The sequence below is a fragment of the Rhinolophus sinicus genome, chromosome 2, assembly GCF_057876585.1.
Source record: "Rhinolophus sinicus isolate RSI-liver-muscle chromosome 2, RSI-T2T, whole genome shotgun sequence".
NCBI classification, from domain to species: domain Eukaryota; kingdom Metazoa; phylum Chordata; class Mammalia; order Chiroptera; family Rhinolophidae; genus Rhinolophus; species Rhinolophus sinicus.
Window position 1 is genome coordinate 107112772 of NC_142502.1, and position 24074 is coordinate 107136845.

At 40.5% G+C, this 24074-nt stretch overlaps 1 protein-coding gene across 1 annotated transcript; it reads left to right on the forward strand.

The window, feature by feature from the left end:
• Window positions 1–524: 524 nt before the first annotated feature.
• BTNL2 (butyrophilin like 2) lies at window positions 525–23525 on the forward strand. The gene is made up of 9 exons (XM_019715518.3): window positions 525–804; window positions 3881–3963; window positions 5616–5966; window positions 7599–7880; window positions 9859–9879; window positions 13687–14034; window positions 20503–20784; window positions 21427–21523; window positions 22116–23525. The coding sequence occupies exons 2-9, from the start codon at window positions 3885–3887 to the stop codon at window positions 22165–22167; spliced, it is 1512 nt and encodes a 503-aa protein (XP_019571077.3). The 5' UTR covers window positions 525–804; window positions 3881–3884; the 3' UTR covers window positions 22168–23525.
• Window positions 23526–24074: the final 549 nt, after the last annotated feature.

Below are 24074 nucleotides of genomic sequence, written 5' to 3' on the forward strand. Positions count from 1 at the left end.
CTATTTTGTTATAATTTTTGTGCCCAAACATTGTGTTGAGAAGCTTATTAAATTTCTTTGGTGAATATCTGAGCATAATTAAACTCTTTATTACCCAGCAAAGGAAGATAAAGAACCCAAGTAAAAGCAATAAACTAGCACACAAGGGACCTTGGCCTGGGGCGGTGATGCTGGAGAAGGTTAATTCCTTTCTCTGGGCCTCTTGCTTTCTCATCAGGAAAATGAAGGATGAGGTAATTAACATCCAGTCTTGCTTTCGACTCTAAGCCCTATGAGTACTGTGTTCTGGCAACTTGGCACGAGGTGGGCATCCTTATCGTGGGGCAATGTGAGGGAAGTGTGAAGACACACACCAGCTAGACGTGCTGTGTGAGGATGCTAGAGAGTGTCAAAGGGGGCCCTGGCTTTCCGGGGAGAGGCGAGGAGTGCTAATGTCACCATTCTGTCTGCAGGTCTAAAGAACTCATAACTAAACCCAGTCAAAGTCCACTTGTCTGAGTTTCACTTTTCAGAGGCTTGCAGCTGATAGGAGGTGAACATGCTATTCTGACTCTGGAATTTGATTTGCAGAGTGGGATTTGGCTCTCTGTTCAGCTTGGGTGAGGCAGCACAAACCCTCCCTCACCCAAAGCCCGGGCACAGGGCCACCTCTGCCCCATCTGGCTGTCTCGCAGTTCTCACCTGCGTCAACACCCCAGCGTCTGACCTGCCTTTGGATACCTGGGTGTGGTGAACGGTACATCTGAGACTGAGTGAGGAGACCCAGCAGCCGCCGCTTTACCCCTGAAGGGGAGAACGAGACACGTGAGTGGGCTGGAGAGTCCCCAGCGGAGGACAGCCGGGGGAGTTGGGGAGGAAGGCTCAGTAAGGCCAGCACTCTGCGGGGAGACTGACACTCGTCCTAACACCTCCCACTTGTGCTTTATACTCATCCCCACTGTACATTTTTCAAAGTGCTTATGTGAGTCTCACAATGTCGCTGTGAGTCAAGCTGGGTGAGGGAGGGGCACTAAATAACACTCAGAAAACCAGGATCACATTAGTGGTTTGTTAGGCGTGATGTTGTGCTTGTCGCTGAGACTTGGTTGCTCTGTCTGTCACATGGCGATGACACAGCTGGAAAAATGTGGGGAATAATTGTCTTTATCAGAGAGGAGAGAATGGGGAGTTTCAAGAAAGTATGATAAGATTCTCTAGGTCACAGAAGTAAACACAAAGTCACCTTGTCTCTGAGAATTCTTATTTTACTTGGCTTTCTCTCTCTAAAAATGTGTTGTTTAAACATGTGATAAACTGTATCTGCTTTTGCTTTTGAAGTTATATACATATATATAAACTTCAAACGTTGTGAACTGACTTAATGTATTCTCACCAATTAATTACTGAGGTTACTTGGCATTTGAGAATTTAAGTTTTGAGGATTTTTCACTTGGGAAAAGAAAACCTCTAATGACCCATGACATGTAGTAATTTGTACTTTTCTTTGGTGTGAATTTTAATAGTGTATGCACAGACGTTGGAATTCAGAATTGTCGTTCACCTAACACCTAAACACAAACCACCACTCATTACATCTTAACACTAGTATTTCATCCAGAAAAAGAAATGAAACAGGTTTCTGAGATTTGTGACACATAGACATATTAGATCATATCTCTTGACAATATCAAACTTTCCCATATTGAACATCAATGGTAGTTTCAGAAGATTCTTGGCCTACATTGAAATAGTAAAAGGGAGATGTTAAAAACACTTATAATTAAAATGCTTTGTTCAAAGCTTACCCAAAAAGACCAGTTATTTACAAAAAATGTGCCAAAGTGGCAGCCAGGTGGTTCAGGCGGTTGCAGCACCGTGCTCCTAACCCCGAGGTCGCCCTTTGGATTTCCACATGGGCCAGTGAGCTGCGCCCTCTACAGCTAAGATTGTGAACAACAACTGGACTTGGAACTGGGCTGCTGGGAGCCGCCGGGGCGGGGGAGAGCTGCCCTAGGCTGCCAGGAGCTACCATGAGTTGTTGGTGGTGTGAGTGGCTGGCAGCCAGAGCAAGTTGCTGGAAGCTGCCAGTAGCTGCCATGGGTGGCTGGCCGAGGGCCGGCGACCCACTGCCTCAGCCGGTGGAGTACAATGCTCATAATACCAACATGGGCCAGGGGGCTGGGGGGGGGGGGGGGATGTGCCAAAGATTTTCAGCACGTGGACAGCTGGTTGTCTGTGGCAGTGTTTTTCCTCAGCACTACTGGCATTTTGGGCAGGACAATTCTTTGCTGTAGGCACTTTCCTGTGCATTCTAGGATGTTTAGCAGCTACCACCTATGAGATGTTCCCTCCCCTGTTGTGACAGCCAAAACATGTCTGTAGACAGTGCCAAACGTCCTCCAAGGTCAAAACTGCCCCCTTCCCCATCAAGAACCCTGGTCTAAGGCAGTTTTTGTCCTCATTTATGCTCATGCATGGATCTCTCTCTGAGCACCAGTGATGGTTAAAATGCATTTTCACAACTTCCTTCAAAAGCTTCATTAATTTGCACAATTTTTTTTCTAACGTGCATTTGTAGATTCCCCCTCTGCTTCAACATAAAAGACCTAAAGGAACACAGACCTATAAACTGGTCTGCAGCAAGTGTGGGTCCTTCTTATTTCCCATGACCAATCGATGGTGCTTTGCATGTTCTGGCGGCCGCTCTTTGCTCTTGGTGGGAAAAAAATGTTTCTCCTGTCACAAGGGGAGTCAAAGAGGCATCAGCCATTTCCTTCAGCCTAAGGGGAAGTGACTGATACGTTTCAAAGTGCTCAGCCTCATTTTCATGTAAATATGATGGTGCTCTTTCATATCTAGGCATTGTGACTGGGCTTTTATCAGTTTCTAGACGCATTTTGATGAAAGAAAGCACCATTTTTGATAGCAAATAGAGTCATAATAGAGTAAAAACAATCCCCTGAACCACTTGATTCATAGTCTCCATTTTGCCTGCTGGTGATCTCCCCCTGCCCTATAAAATCTTGCCGGTGTCAGTGTCTGGAGACAGAGAAGCAGTAACCATCTTACCATTGCTGCTGAGCACGTTCTTCTACTCAGTGTGAAGCAAGTTTTCTTTCAATAAGATACTTGACACATCAGACAGAATAATTCTCAGGCTTCTTTCAGTCTGGCTTTTTCAGTTTTCAAAACTAAAGCTAGCGTTCTATTATTGTCCTGGTAGTTTTAAAACTTTTTAGCTGTGAAGAAGTATTTTTATAATGCTGGTACAATGGGCGTGTTGGGTTTGCCAGTCTCTGCCGGTTGGGCTATTTCTTTTATTCATTCTTACGTGTCTTCAAGATGATACTGAAGGACCATTTAGGGTTATTTCCTTGGCCATCTCCTTCTGTAGCACCGTTTCCACTACTCACTCCTTCACTTTCCAAGCATCCCCTTGCCTCTGGGTTCTCCTGAGGCTGCAGCATGAGGATACAGAGACTTCCTGCTCGTTCCTCTACAGCAAGGAAACTCAAATGACAAAAGAATTTGCAGGTGGGAATGGGAGGATTAGGACAAATATTTGACACCTGCTCCATCATTTCTGCATGCTCAGAATAGATGGAACTAAGGAGATTTTTTTTAATGTAAATATTATTGTCCCTTTAGCTCAGGTGAGCTTTTTATATCAATCAGAAATCTTCCTTCAGGCCTAAAACATAGTTTAAACTACAACACATTTGGTAAGGGGTCAGAAATGCTCTATAACTGCTGGGAAATGGTGCCGGGTCTATTTTGTGTTTTGATTGCGGAGGCGTTGATTCCTCGTTCTGACCACAGGACCCCTGGACACCATGGAGTGTGCTTGAGGTCTTGCAGCCTCATTTAGGTATGATCATGTTTGCTCTTGTGTTTGCTCCAGGAGGATGGTGGATTTTCCAGGATACAGTCTGTCTGGTGCAGTTGCCTCCTTCGTGTTTGTACTGCTCACCATGAAGCAGTCAGGTAGGATGCCCTTCCTCCCTTGACTGTCCCAATGTCCAAGAGATCTGGCCCAGATGCAGAGGTCCAAATTCAAAAGGGCTAGTACAATATTAAGAGCGGGGGTCCAGGGGCAAAAGCATCTGTGTTCCGAAAAGGGTTCCTCCAGCTGTGTCACCTTTCAACAGTTACTTGAAGATCTCCTACCTTAGTTTCCTCATCTTTGTGATAAGAATAATGGCATGCCTATATCTCAGAGGCTAGCACAGGCTTTCGGGTTAAGAGAGGGTGTACATGGAAAGCACTGAATCACCATGTGGGACAGGTTACCTGATGCAGCTGCTCTCCTGCGTACATTCAGCACAGCACTCTGGGGGCTAGGAAACTGGCTGCTTTGTACCATAAACTAAATAGCATAAAAAATACTTGGAAATAAGAAACTAGGAAGAGGGACTTCCAAGAAATGGACATGGAAATCTCAGTAGCCAAATTTCGTTGGTCAAAATATTGTACCTTGGAAAAAGATTATGAAAATTCAGTGTCAGTGGGTAATATCAGAGCCCTAAGGAACATGCAGCCCAGTGAAGTGGGGAAAGCCCTGGACAGGAAATGGGAAGGCCCAGGCTCCAGACCCAGTGCTGCCGGAGCTATGAGATGTGCAAGGCCACGCTCCCCTCTATGCAGCGCACTTTCTTTCCCAGGCTGTAACAGCTGTCAGCTGACAGTATGACAGCCGTACTGGCTTCATATTTACACTCCATCAGTGAGCAATACAAGCAGATCTCCACTTAAGTTCCACAGGGACCTTCTGAGCAGCAGCTGTCGAGCACCAGCTAAGCAAGATGAGGTTTCTTCTGAGGAGGATTGAATCTGCACAGAGAAAGTGCAGATGGCCCTGGGGCATTGTAGGATGAGAAAGACACAATACACACCATGTATGAAATTAGTAAACACCAAGCAGAATTATTAAACATCTCTTAAATTTGCAGATAATAACAAAGAAGTCAAAATTTTACTGGAAGGCTCAAAATCTCTCAACAAATCACTGCCTTCAACCCACCACAAGACATCCTTGTAAAAACTTCATTGTGTAATAACCACAGTAACTGGAATCTTGCTTGCTCCAGACAAAAAAGAAAAAAAAAAGGAAAGAAATAGAAAGCTCAGTCATTTTACCTAGGACAAGAGCAATCCTGAAAAGTTGAGAAATCTATTGAGTAAATGTATTGCTTTAATTTTAAGAAAAGTGATTATAAAGTCAGTCACTAACAATATAAAGTGAAATCACTATAAAATATAAATCACTAATAAATTTTCCTATTACAAAATGGATTTATACATTAACTTATTTGAGAATAAAAACAACCCAGAAATGATGGTTTTAGTATCTTAAAGATGAAACAAATTGAGAATCCAAATCTCAAATCTCACTGAAATAACAGATTCGTCCCCCAAATTACACAGCTGGTAACAGTTTCAGCATGTTATTTTCAGCACACAAAATTGTCTCTGTAGCAGCCAAATGTGCGAATCATCATGCTGGGCCTCTAAAACATTGAAAATGAAGCCCTCCCTCCTCCGGCTGCCTCCATTTGGATAGGGTGGGCATTCCAAAGCAAGCATATTAATCTTCCATTTGGCATTTCCTGCCTCCTCTTTTTCACTCACTTTTGTAGATGACTTCAGAGTGATTGGTCCTGCCCATCCTATCCTGGCCAGGGTCGGGGAAGATGCCCTGCTAAGCTGTCAGCTGCTCCCCAAGAGGGCCGCCATGCACATGGAGGTGAGCTGGTACCGCTCGGAGCCCGGCACACACGTGTTGCTTGCACGCCGGGACGGAGCTGAAGTGACCGAGCAGCAGATGGAGGACTACAGAGGCCGAGTAGAGTGGATAGAGGACCACATTGCCGAGGGAGGTGTGGCTCTGAAGATGCACAACATCCAACCTTCTGATAACGGGCAATACTGGTGCCGTTTCCAAGAGGGGAACTATTGCGGAGAAACAAGCTTGCTGCTCAAAGTAGCAGGTAAGTATCTGGGAGAAGACATAGGGTCTCAGAGGGAGAAGTATATTAATTTCTGGTAAGCTAATAGCAGGTTGAAGAACTCCCTTTAGTCATCAAGGCAATTCCTAATGCCCCGCCCTCACTCTGATTCACTTGAAAGCAAGCAGTTCTGAAGTCCTCAAAGCAAGCGCACATAAGCAATAGCCTCAAATTCAACTTACATAGTTTTGACTATTCTTGACAATTATTTGAAAACCATTACATGTGGTCATTAGCAATTTTGCTGAGACACAAATTTGTGCCACATAGGCTGGCATGCAAGGGCCAGTGGAGTTGGTTGTTCTCTACCCAACAACAGTAACTGAGACGTAAACACGTAGTGCAGTGCCTCCAGTTAGAAAGCTAGTGGTGAGATGAAGAAAGTTAAGAGCGTTGTGCTTTTACGGAGATTATCTTGAACTGTGTTCAGTGAACTGAGGACCTACAGGTGGTTTGGACATACTGTGAATGACAAGGCCCTGCATGACATTTTGTATTAGCAAAGTGGGAAGAAGGGGATCACTGAAGAAAGGGCCTGCCTTAAGGGAGAACAAATATCTGAAAAGTAAACTATCGTATGGTTCCTGGCAGGAATAACTCCTCCAGGTGCTATAGAGAAAATCAGGCAAATCCATTTACCTTATCAGGGAACTAGTTCTCTGGAGATGATAACAGCTCTGGCTGATACGGCTTCCTTTTTATGTCCCTATGAGGCTGTTTCCTAACACCTTTTTTATTAACATTCATAATTATGATTATTGTTGTTGTTTGTTATGTTCAAGGTGATTCAAGATGGATGAAAGAATCCTTGTGTTTCCGAGATGTGGAGATGGCAGGGCACATACTAAGGCATTTCTGTATCAGGGACATTTGAAAATAGGCCACACATTTTCTAAGGCTCTAGGTGAAGGGAGTGGGTCTCTGTTCCCAGCAAGTGACAGAGACAGAATTACCATTTAGGGAAAATATAATCCTTTTGTTTGAGTTTGAGAGTTGTGTTGAATAGAGAAAGAATTTCATGATTATATAAAAGTAGGATGTCTCAAAAATATTTTCCCATTGAATGGAATATTTAGATACAGGATTTCCTCATGCAGTTTCCCATTTTATACACCCCAGGTGATCTACTTACACCCCAAGACACAACCATCAACAAAAACAATGGGAAGAATAGTCCCCATAAAGGAGATTTCTGACTTTATATTAAGTATGTAATCTATTTAAATTGGATTCAAGATGTCATCCAAATGTCAGACTACGTATATTAGTATTAAGATGAAAAAGGCAGAGTTTGTGGTATGGGGGAGTTCATGAATAAATTATAACACATCTTTGTTTACAGTACTAGAGACATAAAAAAATGTCATTATGTCCTTTGCTCTTATTCTCCTGTCTGAATCTGAAGAAAAACACTGCTTTAAATTTGTACTAAAATTTAAAGATCCAGACAGGGGGGCAAATACAGTGTATGTGAACTCCAATTTGAATGGGAAGAAGACTTTGGAGTGGGTTTTGCTCCCCAAACCCATGAACTCCTGCCCTCTCCCCATGAGCAATGTCACTGGGGTCAGTCTCCATGGGCTGCAGACTCAGGCCTATGTCTTCCCTCCACAGGTCTGGGGGCTGCCCCTCACATCCACATGGAGGGATCTGTGGAAAGCGGAGTCCAGCTTGTATGCACTGCAAAAGGCTGGTTCCCAGAGCCCCAAGTCTATTGGGAAGACATCACGGGAGAGAAGCTGCTGACTGTCTCTGAGTATCAAGTCCAAGATGAAGATGGCCTGTTCTACGTGGAAGCCACACTGATGGTCAGAAATGCCTCTGCAGAGACTGTGTCCTGCTTCATCCACAACCCCACCCTCACTGAGGAGAAGGGGTCAGTCATCTCAATCCCAGGTGAGCGCCTGCCTCTAGGACCAAGACGTTCAGGTTAGCAGGAAATCTTCCAGGACGGTTCCATAGCACCTAATATTTTTTTAATCAAGGAAAGTACCTGCAACAACATGGATGGACCAAGAAGGTGTTATGCTAAGTGAAATAAGTCAGAGAAAGACAAATACTGTACCATTTCACTTATATGTGGAATCTAAGCTAAACAAATGAATAAACAAAATAAAATAAAAAGACTCATAGATATGGGGAACAAACTGGTAAATGCCAGAGGGCTGAGTGATGCGTGGGATGGACAAAAACGGTGAAGGGGATTAAACGGTGGAAACTTACAGTTATAACATAAATAAGTCATGGAGGTGTAGTGTACAGCATGGGGAATACAGTCAACAGTATTGCAATAACTTTGTACAGTAAAAGTTGGTCACTAGACTTCTCATGGTGATCACTTCGTAAGATATATAAATGTCGAATCACTATATTGTACACCTGAAACTAATATAATATGTCAACTATAATTGAAAAGAATTCATTTTCCAGAAAAAAGGAAAAATATCTAACAGTTAGTAATATGTATTAAAAGCTATAAAACATCTATGACTGAAAAAAAATATACACTACATTTTAATTGAATAGTTATTGTTAATGGTAGTCCAGTTATTTTCAACTTCAAGAATCTTTAATCATAAGTATGCATCATGTTGTAAAGAAAATAAAATTATATTCTTTCAACGGAAATATTTTCCTAGGCTGTATCGTGCTGGTTACTTCCAGGAATCTATCATAAGAAGATAATCAAAGATGGCGAAAACTATTTACATAATAGCATTTTAATTACAGCTTCATAGATAAATAGCAACAAAAACAACAGCCAGTACGACAGTAAAGTGTTAAGTGTCGTATGTGACTATAAATTATAGCATTGATTGAAAATGATATTTTCAAATGATTTTAATGATTGAAAAACTCCTCATGTTGGACTATTTAATGATAAAGATTACATCTATTTATTTATCGATCATGTATCTATCTACCTATCTATCTCTATATACACATTTCTAATCATGTAAACAGGTTTGGCTTTAAATAACTTACGACTGCACCAAGATGTTTAGGACACCTTCTATATTTAGATATAAGGATATAAATATATAGTTATCCTCATTATTATAAGTGTATATAGAAAAATTAAGTGTTATATTAATATTAAAATGAGCCTGTGTGTGTGTGTGTGTGTGTGTGTGTGTGTGTGTGTGTGTGTGTATATATATGTATAAATATATATATACCGGGGGTGCCAAAAAATGTATATATGTGGACACTGGTCAACGTTGCTCAAGCAATAGTTCGCCAACATCAGAAGAGTCTGGACGCTGATGGTAACCACTTTGATCAGAAGTCAAATGTGACTTGTATTCACCTTTTGTTATCGGTATATATTGAGTATTACAATTTAATACAGTTTTCCTTTCTTAAAATGTGTATACATTTTTTGGCACTCTATGTATTTTGCAAAACATATATATATATATATATATATATATATATATATATATATATATACATATATATATATATATATATATACACATATATACACATATGTGTGTTTTATCTCTCAGTTTGGAATTATAGATGATAATTGTCTATGTCCATAATTTTTATACTTTCTGTGAATTGATTAAAAGAATATGTATTATTTTTATGACATAATTAAATATCAATATGTTAAATAGCAGAAACAAACAGAATTATGGGGTGGTAGAACCGAGAGCATTTTTGTTGCACAGACAAAAGGAAAAACAGCTGGACTAACAGGTGATCCATGGGAAAGAACCAATATTTTTCTGCATTTATTATATTTTCTTTTCTTATGAGTCAAGCTTTCCAATAAAAACCTAGGACTTGCTTTTATTTTTTTAATATATTATCTCCTTTCCCTTAGAACAAATTGCTTAATATATTCTTCGCATTCTTTTTCCAGAGAAAGTCCAGACTGAGCTCGGTAAGTAGAGCTGGCGGCAAGCACGAGTGTAGACGAGCCTCTACGCCCACCAGGGGGAGGCCGGCTCCCTGCACCACGCGAGCGCGGCTACCGCGATCACCCCGTGATCCTCAGGAGAACCTGAGGACTTGCCCAAGACTCAGGTTCAGTGTCACCTGCCACTTTCAGTGTTCACGGCAACTCCAGTGATCCTCAGATGTGCCCAGTAAGGGGCACAGATATAATCTTTGCCCTGTTGGGCGGAAGGAAAGGGAACTGCCTCACAGTGCGTAGGGGTCAGCACAGGACCGCTGGTGGGCTCTGGGGGGAACTTTTAAAACACTTCCAGTGTGAATGAGGGCAATGTCATCATGATAACTGGAGGTCACCACCCACCACCTCCACCCCCTGGTTCTGCTATGGTTTCTGCACCTGCACCAGTAGGTGCCAACCTCCCCACTATTGGGCGGTTACTTTCACAGATGACCCATTGCTGCCCGCGCTGACAATTTTCCTGGGTTTTGTTGTTGTTGTTGTTGTTGTTTTGCTGTTTGCTTTTTTTTTTACTTAATTGTTGTACTGCAGGTATTATTTTCTGAACCTAAGGTGAGTGGTTTAAAAAATAACCAACTGGTAGTTGAAACTTTCGATTTCTTCTTTACCTCTTCACCTTCTTCCTCCTTTCTGTGACCTCTTCTCCCAGCCCATGACAGCCAGCCTGCTCCCTGCCCAGATGCTTATGAATGTGTAACACTCATTTTCTCTTCCATCTACACCCTGCTGTCCCTCAAGTCACCTGTTACAGGAGTGTACATGTGTGCGTGAGTGTGCCTTCAGCACACTTTTCAGCCCCTGTAGTAGTTTTTTGAGGAAAATCAAGGTCGCAGACACATCCCAATATTGGCCAGAGTCTAGTGTGACACTTTCAACCCCATTGGACCATAAAGATAAAGGGAAGGGCCCCAGGAAGTTCAAAGGTAGCTCCATAATCTGAGAGCAGCACACCTGTGAGCCTTACCTTCCAAGTCAGACCCTCTTCTGTCTCAGCGGCACCTGCTCGTGATCAGACAGAAACCTTAACCAGCAGAGCTTGTTTGTTACAGACGAGAAAGCCAAGGGCAGATTAACACAAGTCTCTGCCCATTAGGAAGATTTTAGGTGAAGAAGTATCTGAACCAACTTGATATGTTCATTGGAGACCCAGCACACAAAATACAATCTGATGTCAGGTAGTTCCTACGGTGTGCTGACCTTCGGGGACCGCAATAAAACAAGTGAAAAGACAGAGCTTCCCTTGGCTCCCTGTCAGGTGGGGGAGGAGGGCTGTGTCCTCAGGAGCTTTGAGGGTGTGCTGTTGATTGGGGAGATGAGAGCTTCACAGCCCCCTCTGTGTTATTCTCGTGAACCAGAACTCAGAGGCCAGGACCCACCACAAAGGGCTGCTGGCAAACGGAGCTCTCTGTGGAAATCCTGAGACTGAAATCCCAGTTCCCACTCTGGCAAATGATGTTACTGGTTTATAAAAATAATGACTAGTTCTTTGAAATATTAATTATATATATATATATATATATATATATATATATATATATATATATATATATATTAATTGTATGTCCGGCAGTATGCTAAGTGCTTTACAGGAACATTTTTTCTTATGATAATTATAAAGGTTAATAGATTTATCCTCATTCTATAGTTGGGAAACAATCTTAGAGACATATGTCTTTCCCAAAAACCACCAAGAAATTGTGATGTTTGCTTTCTAATCTATGTCTGACTTAATAGTGCAAGTTCTTACTTATTCAAGTAAATCATTGGTCCCTATTTTTCTCATCTTTAAAATGAACATTGAATTTAATCTCTAATGTACTGTCAGGTTCTAAGAGTCTAGATATGATTTAATGTAATATAATGTAAGTATTGTAATATAATATAATATACATAACAATATAACTTAGCATATTTGGGGAGTGAGACAGCCCACTTAATTGAATATGCTGATGGAAGGAGGATTATATGATATGATGATGAGATTATCAGGTTTCAAGGAATTAGTGTGTAAGTCGGTGTACTTCACACTCCAGAAAGAATTTAATTTTTCAGTCGATATTCAGAAGGCATTTCAGGAACAGACATTCAATACTCAAAAAGAAAACAATAAATGTGAACACAGATTGTGTATAAGGCTGTGTGCAAAGCTGTAGAAAAAGGAGATTATGCAGAGCTGCTCTTAAGGAGCTCTTAACTGAGTAGAACAGAACATTAATTATTAACGAGTAGGGCTGCATGGTTTTTTCCCAATACTTTAAACTTTATTTTCACTTGGATTCTGGAAAAAAAACGGTAGTTTCATATATCTATAATGCACCTAATTAATTAAATCTCCAAACTTATATTTTTCTTTTAGTCTCCATTAAAATCAATTTTAGCTCTTCATTAACCCATGCCTGGCAGGGTAATTTAGTTTAATATGTACCACGGGTCACGAATAGGGGAAAAGTCCTCATGTCGGTAATAGAGATGTTTTCCTAACAGTCTGTTTTGCTAAGTAATTTACTATAAGATACATGGAGAAAAAGCAGCAAACTGTTCCCTCGGTCATTTTTTCCTGACTCATATTTCTTTTTAGATTTTAACAGATACATATGGAATGGAGATAATACTGTTTTAGGTAAAATTGAAGGACAAAGAAAACAAAATGCTAGAAAGAACTAGAAGTCAAATTTTAGCTAAAATATAAGGGAATAATCTGAAAATTAGAGTTATGTTGACAGCATTTTTTTCCCCAGAGAAATACCTAGCAGATTTTGAATAATTGCATAGTGAGGGCATTTTGCCTTTGGTCGTTGACTCCCATCCAGACAATACACAAATTTATTTCTGTTATAAATGATCATAACATATGTGAAATCATTCCTGCCACTTGATGGAAAAGGATGACTCTCAATTTAGGACAGAGCAAAACTGGTGTGGCGAGGGCGTAATGAGGACCGGAAGCGGATTCAGGAAAGCTGTCAGAGAAAACCTTCCATTCTCTGCAATGGGAAGAGCAGATTCCTTTTGTGTATTCATCGTTTTTTGCATTTTGTGTTTGACCAACCTCCCCAGTTCTTGATCTTATTTTTCTTAAAATCGTCTGAGGACATTGAGCCTCGTGTGTTTAGAGCCCTATGTATGTGGGACCCTGGGGAACTAAAATACGATGGTTGATCAGACTCATAGGATATTATAATGTTTCTTCACATTTCTGATTAAAAATCCACCTGAGACTCATTTTCATCCACTCCCCATTATCAGGGCAGAGGGTGGGATTTTCTCCATAGCCCTCTGGTCACACAGTCTATGCCTCCACACACACTGCATAGTCATCCAAGAGCTTTGTATAGATTATTTTAACTCCAGAACAATCATGATTTTGATAATGGTATTTTTGCTTTATAGTTTGAGAAACTGAGGTATTCACCAATTAAGAAGTTGTTTAAGGTCATGCAGATTTGAAGTGACAAATATTAATTTTATTCCAGGAGTTTTAATTGCAAAATTATTTTATTGGGGTGTAATCTGAATGAACTTATAGTTAGGGGCAGGTGAGGTTTCCATTAGCGATTTTTTTCAGACTGACACACATGATGGGATGGTTCTGCCTTGGGACAACCTCTACATTGATTACACCAAACTTCCCCTTCTCCAAAGTGTGACCTTGAGCTTCAGAGCTCCCCTGGAATGCCCATGGGTTCTTCTTAAACTCCACTTGAGATGTTCCTGCTGATGACAATTTGCTCCATTTTGAGTCTTTCATTGTTTTTTGTCTGTTGTATTTAATAGCTTCCTTAAAAGTGATTGGACCTTCCCAGCCCATTCTCGTCAGAGTGGGAGAAGACATACAATTAACCTGTTACCTGTCCCCGAAGGCTAATGCACAGAGCATGGAAGTGAGGTGGGTCCGATCCCACCGTTATCCTGCTGTTTATGTGTATGTGGATGGGGACCATGTGGCTGGAGAGCAGATGGCAGAGTACAGAGGGAGGACAGCACTGGTGACTGATGCCATTGACGAGGGGACACTGACCCTGCAGATACACAACGCCAGAACTTCCGACGATGGGCAGTACCGCTGCCTTTTTGAAAAACATGGTGTCTACCAGGAAGCCAGTTTGGATCTGAAGGTAGTAGGTAAGAATTCTAGAGAGATGTTTTGGATTCAACATCTGTTCCAACTGTTTAAACATGCTAGTTCCTGGAAAATTTTCCTGGAACCTGAAATTTTTTTTATTAAATTTATTGCGGTGACAGTTGTTAGTAAAATTACATAGATTTCAGGTGTACAATTCTGTATTACATCATCTATAAATCCCATTGTGTGTTCATCACCCAGAATCAGTTCTCCTTCCATCACCACATGTTTGATCCCCCTTACCCTCATCTCCCACCCCCCACCCCCCACCCCCCTTACCCTCTGGCAACCACTAAACTATTGTCTGTGTCTATGAGTTTCTGTTTCTCATTTGTTTGTCTTGTACTTTTGTTATTTTTGGTTTATATACCACATATCAATGAAATCACATGATTCTCTGCTTTTTCTATCTGACTTATTTTGCTCAGCATTACACTCTCAAGATCCATCCATGTTGTCACAAATGTTCCTATATCATCTTTTCTTACTACCGAATAGTACTCCATTGTGTATATATACCACAACTTCTTTATCCATTCATCTATCGAAGGACATTTTGGTTGTTTCCATGTCTTGGCCACCGTAAACAAAGCTGCAATGAACATTGGAGCACACGTCTCTTTATGTATAAATGTTTTCAGATTTTTTGGGTAGATACCCAGGAGAGGGATTGCTGGGTCATATGGCAATTCTATTCGTAATTTTTTGAGGAACCTCCACACTGCCTTCCATAACGGCTGCACCAGTCAGCATTCCCACCAACAGTGTATAAGTGTTCCTTTTTCTCCACAGCCTCTCCAACACTTGTTACTATTTATCTTGTTGATGATAGCCATTCTGACTGGGGTGAGGTGATATCTCATTGTGGTTTTGATTTGCATTTCTCTGATGATTAGTGATGTTGAGCATTTTGTCATATGCCTATTTGCCATTTGTATGTCCTCTTTGGAGAAATGTCTCTTCAGGTCCTCTGCCCATTTTTGAATTGGGTTGTTTGTTTTTCTGGTGTTGAGTTGCATGAGTTCCTTGTATATTCTGGATACTAGCCCCTTATCGGAGGCACTGTTTGCAAAAATCTTCTCCCATTCAGTAGGTGGCCTCTTTATTTTGTCAATTGTTTCTTTTTCTGTGCAGAAGCTTTTAAGTTTCATATAGTCCGATTCGTTTATTTTAGCTTTTACTTCCATTGCCTTTGGAGTCAAATTCATAAAATGCTCTTTGAACCCAAGGTCCATAAGTTTAGTACCTATGTTTTCTTCTATGCAGTTTATTGTGTCAGGTCTTATGCTTAAGTCTTTGATCCATTTTGAATTAACTTTGGTACATGGTGACAAATAGCAGTCCAGTTTCATTCTTTTGCACGTGGCTATCCAATTATCCCAGCACCATTTATTGAAGAGGCTGTCTTTGCTCCATTGTATGTTTTTAGCTTCTTTGTCAAAAATTATCTGTCCATATTTATGTGATTTATTTCTGGGTTCTCAATTCTATTCCATTGGTCTATGTGTCTGTTTTTCTGCCAATACCGTGCTGTTTTGATTATTGTAGCCCTGTAGTACAAGCCAAAGTCAGGAAGTGTGATACCTCCACCCTTGTTCTTTTTTCTTAAGATTGCTTTGGCTATTCGGGGTCTTTTCTGGTTCCAAACAAATCTGATGATTTTTTGTTCTATTTCTTTAAAATATGCCATTGGGATTTTGATGGGGATTGCATTGAATCTGTATATTGCTTTAGGTAATATGGCCATTTTAACTATGTTGATTCTTCCAATCCATGAGCATGGAATGTCTTTCCATTTCTTTGTGTCTTCTTCAGTTTCTTTCAAAACCGTCTTATAGTTTTCAGCATATAGGTCTTTCACATCCTTGGTTAAGTTTATTCCTAGGTATTTTATTCTTTTTGCTGCAATTGCAAAAGGAATTGTTTTTTGTATTTCTTTTTCTGAGATTTCATTGTTAGTATATAGGAAGGCAATGGACTTTTGTGCGTTGATTTTGTAGCCGGCAACTTTACTGTATTCGTTGATTGTTTCTAATAGCTTTTTGGTGGAGTCTTTAGGGTTTTCTATATATAGCATCATGTCATCTGCAAAGAGTGAGAATTTCACTTCTTCATTCCCAATTTGGATGCCTTTTATTTCTTTCTCTTGCCTGATTGCTCTGGCAAGGACTTCCAACACTATGTTGAAAAGCAGAGGTGATAGGGGATAGCCCTGTCGTGTTCCTGAACGTAGAGCAAATGGCTTCAGTTTTTCACCATTAATTATGAGATTAGCAGAGGGCTTGTCATATATGGCCTTTATTATGTTAAGGTATTTTCCTTCTATACCCATTTTATTGAGTGTTTTAATCATAAATGGATGTTGTATCTTGTCAAATGCTTTTTCTGCATCAATTGATATAATCGTATGATTTTTGTCCTTTATTTTGTTTATGTGATGTATCACATTGATGGATTTGCGTATGTTGAAACATCCTTGTGCCCCGGAGATGAACCCCACTTGGTCGTGATGAATATCTTTTTAATGCATTGTTGTATTCGATTTGCTAGAATTTTATTTAGGATTTTTGCATCGGTATTCATCAGAGATATTGGTCTGTAGTTTTATTTGTGCTGTCCTTACCAGGTTTTGGTATCAGGGTAATATTGGCCTCATAAAATGAGTTAGGGAGTATTGTCTCTTCTTCAATTTTTTGGAAGAGTTTGAGCAGGACTGGTATTAGATCCTCTTTGAAGGTTTCGTAGAATTCACTAGTGAAGCCATCTGGTCCCGGACTTTTGCTTTTGGGAAGGTTTTGGATGACTGATTCAATTTCGTTACTGGTGATCGGTCTGTTTAGATTTTCCAGTTCTTCATGGTTCAGCCTCGGAAGGCTATATGTTTCTAAGAACTTGTCCATTTCTTCTAGGTTGTTGAATTTGGTGGCACATAGTCCTTCATAGTATTCTTGGATGATCCTTTGTATTTCTGTGGTGTCCGTGATAACTTCCCCTTTTTTGTTTCTGATTTTGTTAATTAGTGTCTTCTCTCTTTTTATCTTAGTGAGTCTAGCCAAGGGTTTGTCAATTTTGTTAATCTTTTCGAAGAACCAGCTCTTTGTCACATTATCTGCTACTCTGTGCCTTTTTATTGGTGAGTTCAGTCTATTTACATTTAGGGTGATTATGGATATGTGAGGATTTCCTGTCATTCTATCTTTAGTTTTCTGGTAAGGCTGCGTCTCCATTGTTTCTTTGCCTTTTTGTTGTTGTCTATTATTTCTGTGTGGTGGTATTCTATGATGTTTCCCTCTGTTTCTTCTTTTATTACAGTATATATTTCAGTTGTGGATTTTTTTTGAGTGGTTACCCTTAAGTTTATGTAAAAGAAAGTTTGATATTTAGCGTATTCCATTTGCTTCAGCACGCTTACTTTCTCCATTCCCGTATTCCGGTTCAGGCCTTTACTCTCCCCCTTTTTGAGTTGTGCTTGCCACAAATTGTCCCTGTTGATGGTGGTTGAATAGCCTCCTTTAGTATTTCTTGTAGTGCAGGTCGTGTATTAGAAAATTCCCTCAGCTTCTGTATGTCTGGAAAGGTCTTTATTCCTCCTTCATATCTAAAGGATATCTTTGCTGGATATATTATTCTTGGCTCATGATTTCTCTCTTTCAATAGTTTGAATATTTGGTTCCACTCCCTCCTGGCTTGTAGAGTTTTTGATGAAAAATCTGATGATAATCTAATGGGCTTTCCTTTGTAAGTTACCGTCTTCTTTTCCCTGGCTGCCTTGAGGATTCTTTCTTTGTCATTGATTTTAGACAGCTTCAATACAATGTGCCTTGGAGAAGGCCTGTTGGGATTGAGGTAACTAGGTGTTCTATTTGCTTCTTGGATTCGAGGGTCCAGTTCTGTCCACAAATTTGGGAAGTTCTCATCGACAATTTGTTTGAATATATTCTCTGTTCCCTTCTCTCTTTTTTCTCCTTCTGGTATGCCCATTATTCTTATGTTGCTCTTTCTGATGGAGTCAGAAAGTTTGTAGAGTTCTTTCATTTCTTTTAAGTCTCAAGTCTCTTTCTTCTTCCATCTGTGTCATTTCCAGGTTTCTATCTTCGATGTCACTGATTCTTTCCTCCATCTGGTACTCTACTACCTAAGCTGGTTATTTCAGTCTTAATTTCTTCTTTTGAGTTCTTAATCTCCAGAAATTCTATTTGGTTCTTTTTTAAAATTTCAATCTCTTTCGTAAAATGCCCATGCTGTTCTTTGATTGTGTTTCTGAGTTCATTTAACTGCCTATCTGTGTTTTCTTGTATCTCGTTGAGTTTTTTCAGAACTGCAATCTTGAATTCTCTGTCATTCAAGTCACATATTTCTGTATCTTTAAGTTCCTTTTCTGGAGACTTTTCACTTTCTTTCTAGGCTACCTTGTTGCCTTGGTTATTCATGACGATTACTGGTTTACTATTTCTCTTCCTAGACATCTACAGGAGTGACTTCTGCAACAGGTTGATAGGAAGCGGTCTTTTTGTTTTCCAGTACTTGTTGGTAGAATGTTTTATTTTTTCTCCAACTGCAGTTTATTTTTCTTCTCCCACGCGGTAGTGCTATGTTTTCTCTGCACTATTCCAGCTTCTCACACAATGGGGGGATTCCCTGGGAGACGGGCTTCTCCTCTGTTAATAGTTCGTCTAGGTCACAGGGCGCAGTGTCCCGGTGGGTATGCGGAGAGCTTTTGATGTTCCAAAGCTCTTCCAGCTCCTGATTCAGAGCCCGTATGTTTCAGCAGTTCTGTTTACTCCTGCAGGGATCCGCCCAGATAGGTGGGGCCAGGGGCGGGGTGAGTTGTGAGAGGTGGCCCAGAGCAATGGCGGCAACCACCACCACAGCCGGTCCTGCTTCCACAGCTCCCTCCCCTTTGCCGGAACTAGTTGGGCTGCGAATCTGTGTCTGTGGTCCACAGTTCTCAGAACAGCAAATATTCTGTTGTTATGATCTGACACTGCTACTGTTTCGCTTCTAGCACCGGGCAGGTGGGGGCGGGGCGAGCTCTGGGAGGGTAGGGAGGGGGCGGCTAGTCTCAGTGCCTAAGGCTCCGTTCTCTGCTCGGCAGTGAGGGCTTAAACCACTGTTTTCAGCCTTCTTCCCTCAGTCTTTTCTCCGAGGTCTCTGCCATGAGCGTTGGGTTCAGCCGTGTTATATGCTGCCCCCTCAGCCCTGTGGGCCATAAGCAGAGCCCTAGCAGTCCAAGTTCTTCCCTCTCCCGCAGCTGCGGTAGTTCCGGGAAGCAGCAAGCTCGGAGCACTGAGCTAGGTCTGCGTCCTGCGCCCACAGGGCTCCGTCTCAGCACACTTCTCCCTTCCCTCCTCCTCCCACTTGCGCGAATCTCCCACCTGTAGGTGATTTCGGCAGTGGGCCTCTTCGTCTTGCCTGTCTGCTGTGCAGGGAGTCCTTTGTGGAGTTTTTGTTGTTCAATTCGTTGTAAATTAAGGGGAGCTTTACAGAGGCTCACCTCACGCCGCCATTTTTCCAGAAACTCCTGAAATTTTCTTAATGTCCATTCACTCATCAAACTTATATTGAACCCTCAAATGTACAAGAACTGTTGTATATACTTAAAGTCTATGAACTCAAATGGATCAAATTTAATTCTTTGGGTATAGAATTTTTTATCTTTCCAACGATCTCCATAAAGTGACCCTACGTTAGGAAAATTTGAGAATTTTACTCTATAACTTAACTCAGAGCTCATTATTTCACAAACTGTTATAGAAATTATGGGAAATGTGTGGTTTCTAAGAAGTGTAATGATTTGAAGACTAAACTGATCCACATATAAACAAAAATAATAAATACTGACACAATTGGCAGGATGGAGAAAAGACAAAATTGCTCCCTTCATCATAATTTCCCACTGTCTACATCTGTGAGTGAGAATTGATTTTTCCAAGCTAGCAAATGCCATTGAAGTCAGAGGCCAACATCTTGGATATGCTATTTGTTTCCCCTATTGATTTTGTGTCTAAATTAATAAACATATTTAGGAAATATCTACAGGAGTACGTGGTGTGAACTTAAATGGACTCCATCATTTTCTACCATTGGACATACATATTTATAAGATTTTGATCTTTAAGCCCATTCTCTTACTCACTTACTTGCTCACTTCCTGGCCCTGTGATCCATGCCATGGTCAAAGCTATTTTGTTCTCAGGTATAGAAAAAAAAAAGATTGAATTTGAGATGTATTGTATTCCTTAATCTGTCCCTCAATGATTTTAGAAATAAAAAATATAAATAAATAAAAATAAGCAAACAAAACAAACCAAGAAATAATTCTAGCTAGTCTCATCCTTAAGTGGAATATATTTCCCCCACAAGTTTTGCTCTCTTTCCCAAGCTTCTGAATCCCCTTTCCTCTCAGGGAAGTCACTGACCATACAGCCATTGGCAGAGATTGTAGGTTTTGTGTCTTTATTCTGCAGGACTGGGTTCTTCCCCACTGATCACCATGGAGGGACTGAAAGACGGAGAAATACAGCTCATGTGCACTTCAGAAGGGTGGTTCCCACAGCCCCATGTGCAGTGGCGGGACATGGAAGGAAAGGCTATCCCATCATTTTCAGAGGTCCTGACTCAAGACAGCCATGGACTGTTCCATGTGGAGGCATTTCTGTTGGTCACAAACAGCTCTGTTGTGAATGTGACCTGCTCCATCAGCAACCCCCTTCTTGGGGAGGAGAAAATGGCAACTTTTTCTCTCTCAGGTTTGTGCTTCCATGTATTCCTCTCATCTGTGGGAAATAAAAATGAAGACCAGCCCAGACTCACTCACTGTATTGCTGTTTTCTCGTATTTATCTTCATCTCTCTGATGAAGTTTCCTGCAAAGCTGGTGTTCAGGACACCTAGGGATCTTCTCCCTGACATCCCAAACTGAAGCCCTAGGGTTATACTATCATATACTAAATTCTAAGAATTAACTCTATCATCATTGTATCTACAAGCTCTTTTCTTCTGATGTGAAAACAATGGCATCATTTTGTTTTCTTCTGGATTAGAAACTAATTTTCCTTAGTGTGAACTGTGGACTGGGTAATTTTAGTCTTTGCCACCGTCATTATTCCAGTGATTGTGGTGATATAACTGGAAAGAGAGGGGAAAGAATGTGTGTGTGTGTGTGTGTGTGTGTGAGAGAGAGAGAGTTTCTGTGAGAAGCAAACAATAAAGCTAGCATGAATTTTGAGTCTCTACTCAGTGTCTGCAGAGCAGGGAGAAGCAGACGAGCTTCCTCCCTGAGAAGTCCAGTTCTACCCTTCTTTCCAGCTCAGGAGCTTTTCAGATAAAATGGACGATCTTGCAATTTTTCCAGTTTCATGATTTAATGGGGTTTTGGGGTTTTCATTTTAGAGTCCAGGATGACTTTTGCATGGAAGATACTGCTCATTTTGGGATTGCTTCTCTCAGTGGCTATAGGCCTGATCAGGAGGAAGAGCTCCAGAAAAAGGTAAGTTAGGTAAAGAGAAACGGTGTGGAGAACACGTGTGGTGGGAACTTTACTGAGCACTTTCCCTAGCCTCTCTTTTCAGCAGTCACATATGACAGTCATTCAGTGAACATTCAATAATTACTGAAACATGAGAGTCCATGACTTACAGTCATGCAATTGAGGATCCATGCTGAATCAGAATGGTGTTTACAGTGATTATAGAAGCAAAAGCATTAAAAGACAGTAATTTGATCCCCTAGTGCACATTCCCAAGAAACCTAGTTAAGGGAGAGGAAGAAAAAACATAGCCATCCTTGCTTTCAAGGCTGAAAGCCGAGACTTCCCTGGGGTTATGTGGGCGTGAGCATTTCACTGAGACCTTTAACAATATGGTGACTTATTTATTAGTGACTCCTGCTCTGCCAATGAAAGACTTCCGACTTATTGATAGAAAGTCTGTTCTGAGTGCCCTAGAAAGTTCTTTCACTTTAAATTTCTTGTGTAGTTGTAACTGTTATTTGCCTGTTTGGTTGTTAATATCATGAAATTAACATTTTTCAAGACTTCCACCATATTGATTATTATCAGAATGAATTTTCTTTCTCTGCAGTGAATGTGACACTGTATCTAAATACAGTTCACCCAGACCTGATCCTTTCTAAGGGAAACAAGCACATGACCCATGGACATTCATACAACCAGATGTCCCGCAGAGATTGAAGGCTCTCTCAACGTTCCAGGCCAGGAGGGGCTCATGTCAAGGAGGTGGTGGTGAGGAGGGGAAGTTGGGGACAGGACAGGACAGGAAGGGTCCTAGGTATTGCCAAGGACAATGTGAGGGGTCATCTCTCTGTCACCTGAGAATGGTTTGGAGCAATTGGTTGCTATGGACATGAGTACTGGGCCATTACCTCCTCTCCAAGCCTCCTCTTCCTGAAGACGGCCCCAGGATGGGTCAGACTCTCCCTTGACTATGCATTTGGACACCTCTCCTTTTATAACATGACCAAGTACCCTATCTACACCTCTCCCTCAATTTTCTTCTCAGAAACTGCACACCCTCTTCATTCTTTGGTCCCTGAATATAGGTTCTCCTGACACCATTCACACATCCAAGGGAGCTTCTGCAACACCTCCAGGGAAAACAACCTTGGATTCTGGATGCCAGGATTAGATTTCAAGCTCCAGCTTGTTTCTGCTTTCATCTTGAAAGGGAACTTACAAGACCATCCTCAGTCCAGATCAAGGGTGCTTCAAACTCACTCTGGCTTCAAATCTGACCTGGTGACTGATCCCTTCAGAGACTTAATTTATCCCAAGCCCTCTGATACCCTGCCTACTGATCACAATCAGGTATCTGATGACCAAAGACCCTTTCAAAAATCCAGTGGGGAATGCAATTTAGCCTAGAAGAGGACATGCAAAGAATGATTTGATTGGTTTCTTTAAGAAGAACTTGGACAATTAATTATCCTTGTAGGGCTAAGAAAATGAAAAATACAGCTAAAAAAGAATAAGAAAAAATACAGCTGAATATAAGGAGAAAAATATGATCACTAAGATATAATCTAGAAAATAATATGAAGTGTGGAATCCCTGCTCCAAACTTTTTTAAAAAGTTAATAGAGAATGTAGAGTGAGGACAATTTTTAGAAATTCTTGTCCAAGAGAAAAATTTGCATATAATTATGCAAAAATTATATAAAAATGTCCATTTTATTTTAAGAGCAAAATAAAGCACACAATTTAAAAGTAATAATTATAAAATAAATGAACATAAGTAATAAATGCAACACAGTAAAATATTTTAAAGTCATACTCAGTTAAAGAAGAGAAGCTACATGTTGAAGAATAAAGAATGTGAAAAAAGGACAACAGGAAATGTCTTAAAGTTTTCTGAAGTGAGAATGAGAATGCACTCTGCTGCTTTCCAGGATGGCAAACATCACAGAGTTTTCACTGTTTTTTGAAGAATATTTATCTACAGCATTCTGGAGTTTTTCTTTCAGGTCTTTTTTTTTTCTATTTTTGAGTTAATAAATTTATGTTTGAAATTATGTATTATTCTCCCACAAGTATTTACACATTTATTTTTATTTAGTTCTTAATTTTTTTTCAATTGTGGTGTAATACACATGACATGAAATTAATCATTTAAACTGTTTTAAAGTGTACAATTTAGTGGTATTTATATATTCACAATATCATTATCCAGTTCCAGAATATTGTCATTATTCAAGAGGAAACTCCATACCCATTAAGCAGTCACTACCCCTTTTTCTCTCTCCTCAGCCCCTGACAACCACTAATCTACTTCTTGTCACTATGAATTTGACTAGTCTGGATATTTCAGATAAATGAAATAATAAATTTTTTTTTGTCTGGCTTTTTAAATTCAGCAATGTCTTCAAAATTCATCCATGTTGTAGCATGTACCAGTACTTCATTCCTATTATTATTATTATTATTATTATTATTATTATTAAAAGACTATTCTTAAAAGCTTTTTTAGGTTTACAGCAAAACCAAGTGAAAAATCCAGAGCATTCCCATATGTCTCCTCTTTCTC

Coding starts and splice junctions, on each gene's coding strand:
- BTNL2 (XM_019715518.3), top strand. CDS start 3,885: ATGGTGGATTTTCCAGGATACAGTCTGTCTGGTGCAGTTGCCTCCTTC. Junction 9,880..13,686: donor GAAAGTCCAGACTGAGCTCG/GTAAGTAGAGCT, acceptor TGTATTTAATAG/CTTCCTTAAAAGTGATTGGA. Junction 20,785..21,426: donor GGCAACTTTTTCTCTCTCAG/GTTTGTGCTTCC, acceptor TTTTCATTTTAG/AGTCCAGGATGACTTTTGCA.